The sequence below is a fragment of the Solanum verrucosum genome, unplaced genomic scaffold (assembly GCF_900185275.1).
Source record: "Solanum verrucosum unplaced genomic scaffold, falcon-dt-bn FXZP01000182.1, whole genome shotgun sequence".
NCBI lineage: Eukaryota > Viridiplantae > Streptophyta > Magnoliopsida > Solanales > Solanaceae > Solanum > Solanum verrucosum.
This window is the reverse complement of record NW_026020378.1, coordinates 2,342,660-2,351,944: the sequence shown is the minus strand read 5'-3', so window position 1 is coordinate 2,351,944 and position 9,285 is coordinate 2,342,660. Positions and strand designations below refer to the sequence as shown.

At 31.0% G+C, this 9,285-nt stretch overlaps 1 protein-coding gene across 1 annotated transcript; it reads left to right on the top strand.

Moving 5' to 3' along the window:
- The first annotated feature begins 658 nt into the window (after nucleotides 1-658).
- LOC125838880 (pseudo histidine-containing phosphotransfer protein 2-like) lies at nucleotides 659-4,861 on the top strand. The gene is made up of 6 exons (XM_049517898.1): nucleotides 659-703; nucleotides 791-921; nucleotides 1,127-1,195; nucleotides 4,369-4,440; nucleotides 4,587-4,659; nucleotides 4,841-4,861. Exons 1-6 carry the CDS (start codon nucleotides 659-661, stop codon nucleotides 4,859-4,861), a joined length of 411 nt encoding a protein of 136 aa, XP_049373855.1.
- The last annotated feature ends 4,424 nt before the right edge of the window (nucleotides 4,862-9,285 follow it).

Sequence of the window (9,285 nt, the reverse complement as noted above, 5' to 3'; positions counted from 1 at the left end):
CATGTATAGAGACACATATTTGTGATGAGACAATTGTATCTTTTTTTTTTAAAAAAAAAAACTTTACTATTATGCTATAATTGGAATCATACCCTCTTGATGGACCACTTTCCATTTAGGATGATGAACAAAAATATATAGGGAAAAGGTAGAAGTACCTCCCTAGAGTATGACCCAAATCTCAAACACACCTTAACTAAACTAAGGTCATATTACCCTCCTGAATTCATTTTTTTTTGTAATTTTGTACACCTTTTTGGCTTACATGGCATCCAAATATATCCCATGCGCCTCAACTGTGTGGCGTCACGGGGTGTGCCACATAAGCCAAAAGGTGTACAATATTATATATAAAATGAGTTCAGGGGGTAATAGGACCTTAGTTTAGTTAAGGTGTGTCTCTGCGATTTCGGTTATAGTCTAGGGGGTACTTGTACCTTCTCCCAAAATATATATGCAAAGTTGTAGGAAACCTATTGAATTATTGCAAATTAATATGGACCACCTTTTATAACTTGAATATCTCATATTGTCCTTGATGACCTTTTCCAATGCCTTCATCTATATATTTATATATATAGCTTTTGCATGAGCATAGTATATACATATATAGCCCTTTTTTAGAAAGGAAAATTTCTGTTTGTATATTGAAATTAATATGCAACACCAAGCTGCCTCCATGAAGAGAAACCTCTTCCATCAGGTCTTATATATTTTCTTTCATATTATAACATATATTTGGAGATTTGATTATTTTGTAGATTGAAACTCTACGTATATTGGTGTATAGGACTATATAGATGAACAATTTAATGAGCTCGAAGAACTGCAAGATGATGATAACCCTAACTTCGTGGAGGAAGTTGTTAACCTTTTCTTCACGGATTCAGTTAGATTGATTCGTAATGTTGATCTTGCTCTGTAAGTAATATTACAATTCTCATTTTATTTTATAATATTACAACTAGTTATGATGTTTCTTTCGTTAGTACTAATGTTTTTATCAGAAATAATTGTGTAAATTTTGAGTGATTTATTTTTTTGAATAATCAAAAGTTTTTGTAATGGTTTAACGCAAATAATTATGAATTTTGTGGATAATAATGCATATTTTGTACGTTCGTAGGGCAAATGAACCTTGCGATTTTGGTAGGCTGGATGATTTGATGCACCAATTCAAGGGCAGCAGCTCAAGGTACAATCAAACTAATTATTTTAATATCATATTCTCTTATATAACAAGTCGGGCGTACAAAATCGAACCGAAAATCGAATCAAATCGCAAATCGAGTCAAACCAAAAAAAAACCCGACTAGTGGTTTGGTTTGACTTGGTTTGGTATTGGAAAAAAACCCAACTATATTTAGGTTGGTTTGGTTTCAACTAAAAAAAACCAACCCAACATTATATATATATAATTTAAAAATTTTATTTTATACGTAAAAATATTTACTTTGATATAATTTTTAAATATTTCTTATACTTTTTCATAGTTTTTATCTTTTAATATATTATTTCATGTTTGAAAGTTAGAATTCTTAATGGTCCAAAAAATATTATAGTTCATAGATGTTGGTAATTATAATAAAGCTTAAATCAAAATCAAATTAATATTAATGCAAAAAGAAAATCAATTCAACACTAAGAATGACAATAATATTGAATATTTGTTCTTTAGTTTTACATAGGTTTAGGCAATTAAAATACATAATCTAAATTTAATTTCCTTTAATATTTAGTCATGTAACTATTACTTATTAAACTTCTTTTAGCATGAGATCATTTTCATTATGACTTAATAATTTGCAATATTTGTTTACGCGATTTCATTATTATTTTTTTGTTGGATATTTTAGTGTCATCAATCATATCATATTTTGTGTTATTTTCTTAAGAAACACCTTAGATAGTTGTATTTTGGTAGGACTAAATAAATATTTCAAGTACAAGTAAATTATATGTTTGTATGAATACTTTACCGGAAAACCCGAAAATTCGAAAAAACCTGAGGTTGAAAAACCCTAATTTTATTGGTTTGGTTTGGTTTATAAATTCAAAAACCCGACATAAATGGTTTGGTTTGATATTTGAAAACCCAAACCAACTCGGCCATAGACACCCCTAATAACAAGGCATATAGTTGAGCATGATCTTTATTTTGTTTAATTCTTTGTGTAAATGTTGATTTACCTACTTCAAGCCTTGTAGTTAAAGTTGGAAATTACATAAAATGTATAATAAGTCACATAATAATTTAAAATATTCAAAAATCATATCAAGAATTGATTGACTCTTCAAATTTTATTTGTATCACATAAATTAAGATTAAAATGAATATTAATATTATTGTGCCCGTGCTACCAGGGCCGACTCAACAACATTAGGGGCCTAAAGCGAAACTTAAGAGAGGGGCCCTAATATTTTATTTTTCATCATATGTATTTTTATTTAAAATCTACTTTTCTAGCTATTTTAGATGCGAAGTCATTAAGTACTATTTTATAATCAAATTGTTTTAATAATTTCTTTTCAAATAATAATATAGCTAATTCATTCAATCTCTCTTGAGACATCGTTGATCTTAAAGAAGATTTAATCAATTTTAATTTCGAAAAACTTCCTCCGGCTGAGGCAACAGTTACAAGAACTGTTAACATTATTCTATAAGCAATATGTGTATTTGGAAAAGAATCTAGTCTTTTTATTTGATTGAGTATTTTCATTAGATGACTATCTTCTACTTGTATTATTTCTCTTAATACTTTTAATTCAAAAAATAAATTTAAATCATCAATATTAGAATAACTATTACGTGATAAAGAAAGTTCAAGGTTAACACAACATTTTTTAAAATTCTCATTATCTAGTGATCTCAATATTTTACCGCTAAACAAGAAATCAAAAATATTTTCATATGCTTCAATTGGTTCAAATCTATTTTGAAGTGAAAAAATAGTTTGATCTACTCTACATATATAAAGTAATCAATTCTAAAAGATTCTTCAAGGGACTTTGTGGTTTTGTAATCCATGTTTTTATTAAGTTGTTTCTTACGAAATTCAGGTTTATATTCATCTCATATGCAATTTCCTTAGTAGAAATCATAGCACTCATAGTACATATAATTTTTTATTTTTTAAAAAATAACATATAGAAGTAATTGTTTTTTAAAAATGGGGGCCCAAAAAATATGGAGTCCCAAGCGATGACTTTAGTGGTCTAGGAGTTAAGACGGTCCTGCGTGCTACGCACCGGATCCCATATCTAGTAATATAACATGCTTACGTTCAATTAAGTTCTGCCGTTATTTAAATTATAATAAAGGAGGAACACATGCACGTTAAAGTATGTCAGTTTGGCATAATTTTTAAGGCAAGTAAAGTTGGGTTGTTTGTTTATCCTGAAAAAGAAAAACATTTTCCTTGTTTGTTAGACATATTTTATGTGGTTAGAAAGTTACTCCCTCTGTTCACTTTTACTTTTCACATTTTATCTTGACATACATATTCATTAAGAAAATAATTATTGATATAGATATTTTACTAAACTAACCATATTAAATGATGTCTTGAAAAATGATTTGAAGAATAAGTATTTAATGCTGAGGGTAAAACATGGAAAATTTTTTATTATCTTTTCTTCATGATATGTCAAAAAGGACAAGTAAAAATGAAAATCTATTTTAAGAATAAATGATAAGTAAAAGTGAACGGATGGAGTATTTGTTTTCTCAATTTTTGTCCATTACTTGATCATGAATATGAATATGAATATTAATATTTCCCTCTCAATCTTTATATATAGTTCATATATATTCCAATATTCTTTTTTTTCTTCTTTCTTTTTGTATGTTATTGACACATATTCTAAAGCTCTTCCATGTTTATAAAAGTATTCCCTCCATTCATGCTTACCGGCCCCTTCACTTACTTTTTTGCACACCTCATAAGGGTGTTTTCGTTACGGGATGCGATAGATAAAATATATTTAAGTGATTATTATGTTTTTTTGAGATTAACTTTTTAATTTTAAATAGTTAATTATATTATTTTAGTGTAAATATATATTAGAATTAATTAATATTTATAATTAAATGTGAGATAAAATAATTTTATATTTTATTTTGAAATTATTTTCAATTAAAATAACCTCTTAAGAAATAATAAATAAAATATATATTTATTATATAGTCTCAAAGGACTTAACACATGTTAAATTATTCAAAAAGATAATTTGGTTAAAAAATTAATGTAAATAACTTCCAAATACAAGTTAAATTACTCTAATCGTGTATATAGCTTAAACTAATTTTACCAAGTGAAAGCACAATTATCGATGGGTAAATATTTTGTACTAATTTTGCTACAGCATTGGTGCCAAAAGAGTGAAAAGAGAGTGCTCTCAGTTCCAGGAATATTGCAATGAGAGAAATATCGATGGGTAAATATTTTGTCATCATTTATTATCTTAGTGGATATTCACATTAGCGATTCATCATGTGCAGTGACAAATTCAAAATTTTAAATCGATAAATTCTATGTGACAATTTTTAACACATAGTTAGATGCATGTGTAACATATTTCAGGTGCAAGAGGGCATTCCAAGGGGTGAAACAAGAATATGCTACTCTAAAAACTAAGCTTGATGCTTATTTTCAGGTTTCACCCTTTATATATCTCTCGTAAAGTTTGTAGCGACATAGAATCTAATGACAATTAACTAATGCTGATAAAGACTTTAACACTATTTGTTAATATATATATATATATATATATATATATATATATATATATATATATATATTTATTGCTGCTAAATTTTTGAACATTTTAATTGTAGGTAGCAAGAGAAGCCTCTTGAATAGTCCCATCCATGGATTGCATCAAGTATCTGTCAAAGAGTATATTATATTATATACATGTTATAATCAAATAAAATTATGCAGGACATTTCAAAATGTTGGGGCACTGTATACTTATAAAAACCTGTTGTTTCTGTTTATTGATAAATAAAAATAATAATCTTATGTTTATCTTTTCAAGATCCTTTATCAAAGTAAATATAGTTGTAACCTCAATTGCCAAACACCATACTCTCAAATGTATTAGTAGTACGTTCGGCAAAATGAGTTCATATTTTGATGATCTATTCAACTCACTCATATTTTAGTGGATTAGGTGAAATGATTTTTTAAATAGATGAATATGAATTTATATCCATAAAAATATAGAAATCCATAGATAAAATATGAATTAACCGAGTGGGTTAAGTTTTATGATGCCTCTAATCCAAGGAATAGAACTGAACTCTTTGGAATAATTATTTACTAAAGAAAATAAAAAACGTGTTCCATCTTATTCTAAAATATGAAAAATAGAAAACATGGGGGGCAGAACCGCAGAAGAGGGTTGTGCATACTGTCTTTTTTTTTTGTCAGGAATTCACATTGGAGTCCTGATTAAATTCAGATTGCGCACTGTATGGTTCATTCAGGGGTATCGCTTCCAACATGATTTTTTTCATACTCAAGACTCGAACCCGAAACTTCTGATTAAGAATGGAGTAGTCTCACTACCGCACCACAACTCATATTGGTGACCATGTATACTGTCACGATACTCATGTCATTGACTTTCTCCTCTCGAATTTTAACAAAGAGTTTATAAAAATCAATGCAGCCAACATTTGTATAAAGTAGCAACAATTATATCAAATCGTATTCTTTAACATTTGAAATGAAAAGGTAAATATAACATGTTGCTGTGGTGTATATATAGTACCATTGATTAAAGTAAATTATCGTTGAAAAACAAAATAATAAAGATTAACAAAAAAGTATTTAAGTTGAGATATAGCTATCTCGCTCTTTTTAGTGAAGGAGATTCAAGTTCACTATGAAATAATCTGCATTGATCCAACATTATATCTCTCTTAACTTGCTCCCTCCATTTTACAATAGTTCAACAACGCCGTATAACCTAAACAACTCCGGATTAGTTGAAGAGTACTCCAAAGTTCCATTATTTGAATACATTTTTTCAAAATAAAATTACTCTTTTGTATATAGTGAATTAGTTGAAGACTTAAAAAGATATTTTGTCTTAATTCTCTCTTTCACTACACTAATAATATAATTAGTCTCATCCACTTCTCATCTTTTTTCCTATATATATTCTTATATACAATGCGATGACAAATCATCACTATTTATAGGTGATGAATTCTTACTTGCAATGAATAAGAAGATTATGGGGTAGTAAATTAGGTAAATGAATGACCTATATGTTATATAAAAATAATTGACCACATTCTTGTCAATTTATAGAACTAAAATATGCACTTTAATATTAAAATGTTATGCTCCAACATTCTCCCACTCATTTTAATATTAAGAAAATAGAGTTTCACCAATTTAATTAGAGAGATATTATTATGCATAATGAATGTGTACTTTGCATTAAATCTTCACTTACTAAAATATTAACCTTTACTCCATAGTCTAGTGGTCTCAGATTTGAACTAAGACTGCTTAAGAAAAATAAATTATCAATGTTTACACACAATAATCAAGGTATTGACATAAGCCTTTTTAGCCAGCACATTACAACCTTGTGTTATCTCGATTTTCATAAGTATGTTTGAGGATAAGTCCAATTCTCATAGGAAGCGGTCTACTTCCACACTCACATAGGTGATATTTGTCAAGAGTGCTCCTATAATTATGACATCCCACTCGTACGAGGTACAAACTTTTATTAAGAGTTCTTAAACTCAACCTCCATAAATCATTACAAAATAAAAACACTCACATCATAAAGAGAGAATAAAATAAATCTATAGTGCATGCATTTCACAACAAGTCATCATATACATGACATTTTTTATTAAACCTAGTTATAGGATCTCTAGTCCAAAGGTTGGGTTTCTGTAACGGTCTTATTCCATCGTTAGGGAAAAGCCATTGGGAAAAGAATTGGACCAGAAAAACTTTTGAGTAGTAACTTGAAATTTCCTAGCCTAGTCCAGATTTGGACGAAATCGGAGTCAGGCGAGTATAAGAAAATCTGGTAATGAATGAGAAGTGTAATAATGAAATTGATTGCATGAGTGGATAGCTAAGACGTTAAGGAACCCGTACGACTTTACGAAAATGAATTCGGGCGAGTAGAACTCCCAAAATTGATCTTAGCGTGAACGGGTGTTTTCTGAGTGTCGTGGGATGAAAGTGTGTTGTGAAATGGGGGTTTGGAGCTCTTAATTCGACATTCTGTTTCCATGCAAGCCGTTGTGGCAGGATTACTCCCGCCAGGGCGGGGCCGAGGTGGTGGGCTGGGGGCCGCCATAGCGGGACAATCGCGATTTAAGTAGGAAATAAACCCCAAAATTATTTTATTCTGCAAGTTTCGACTTTGAGAGCTAGGAGATGACCCCAGGTGCTTTCTTGATAGTTTTCCACCATTCTTGTGGCTAAAGGTAAGGTTTTAACTCCCCGAATCTATTTTTCGATCCGTAGAATGTAAATTCGTGGGTGATTATTGATGGGGGAGGGTTTCAATTTGGAAATTATGGTGGAAAAAACCCTAATCTGGGTATTAGGATCTTGGGTTGGTCTAGAGTTATTGGGTTTGTTATAATCCGGATAATTAGACCTTTGATTGTTGATCCTTGCGTATATTAATTATTTGTAGACCTAGAACAAGCGGAAAGACTCCAAAAAGGGAAGATTCAAGTGCCTTAGGGGATTCAAGCTTGGATTCGAGGTAAGTGATGGTTATGATTTCATGTTGGTGTGATATATGTTTGTAATTGCTCATTATAATGCATGTATGTATGCGAATGTTGCATTATTGATCACCCTAATCGTAAATGAGGATAATTGAATAATTGTATGCCATGAATCACCTCTTGTTGTATGATTGTGAGAATATACATTGTGATTGTGATTATGGTTTGTTGAATGGATTGGGTGTTACGTTCTGACACACTAACTTGGATCAGTTGCCACGTTCCGGCATAAATATGGGATCGATTGCCACGGTCCGACATAATTATGGGATTGGTTGCCACATTCAGGCATAAACATTGGATCGGGTACCACGAACTGGTACACTAACAATTTGGGTGTGGGTTTCATGAGAGGACCATTGAATTGGGTTCTGTGAGAGAACTATTGAATTGTGTTGTGTATCTACTTGTGATGATTTCGTTCTAATGATGATTGATATTGGAAGACTATATGTTGCTCTAAATTGATATAACTGTGATATGTGAGAATCGTGAAAATGTTCGTTATTCGTAATAGTTGACTAATACTGTATATGTTTGGTATATGCATGTTTTATAATGATTGTGGTTACTTGTATGTGTTTCACTTATTGGGTTAGCCGCGTGATCCTACCAGTACACTGTGGTTGTGTACTGATATTGCATTTGTTTGTTCTTTATTGAGTACAAGGCATCTTCAGGCGGCTATTGATAAACCTCAGCTAGGTGACTATTGAGTGTGACCGGATTCAAGGGTGAGCCAGTTCTTTCATGCTGTCATGGATCTTTCTTGTTTAAGTCCACCCTTTTCGGACTTAGACTATTTGTTTAAGGTGTTTTGTTTAGTTTCGGGGTTGTACTCCCTGTTTTTAGACTTGTCGTTAGTAGAGTTTTGGTACAATGACTTTCAGGTTCTAAGGGTTGAATTTCCGCATTAGTTTGGTTAGTTAATTGTTTAAACCTTTGGAGTTTATGGGGACTCCATTTTTATTGTCATTTAAACATGCTTCCGTATCTTTAAATGCGTAGTTTTTGGTTAAGTTGTTTAGTATGGGTTGTAGTAATGGTTCTCCCACATGAGGTTTAGTGTGGGTGCCAATTACGACGGTCTGGGTTATGACAAAGTTGGTATCAGAGCCCTAGGTTCGTTGATCTCATTGTACCAAAACGAGTTTAGTAGAGTCTTACGAAACAGTACGATGACGTCAGTACTTTTCTTCGAGAGCTATAGGACTTTAGGAAAAACTCACTTCTTTCTACTCCTTCATGCTATGACTTGAATCCAATTGGTATCTGGGTGATACACATTGGTATCTTTCCTCCTCCACTCTATGGTCTGAACTAGAGCAACAAAAGTGGTAACACTATCACTAGCAAGAGAGGATATGTATACACTACCGACATTTGAATAGGGTCACCATTCAGAACAAGTATCCATTGCCTTGGATAAATGACCTTTTTGACCAATTGCAAAGTGCATCGGGTTTCTCTAAGATTGATTTAAGGTCTGGTTACCATTA

Coding starts and splice junctions, on each gene's coding strand:
- LOC125838880 (XM_049517898.1), top strand. CDS start 659: ATGCAACACCAAGCTGCCTCCATGAAGAGAAACCTCTTCCATCAG. Junction 704..790: donor AGAGAAACCTCTTCCATCAG/GTCTTATATATT, acceptor ATTGGTGTATAG/GACTATATAGATGAACAATT. Junction 922..1,126: donor CGTAATGTTGATCTTGCTCT/GTAAGTAATATT, acceptor GTACGTTCGTAG/GGCAAATGAACCTTGCGATT.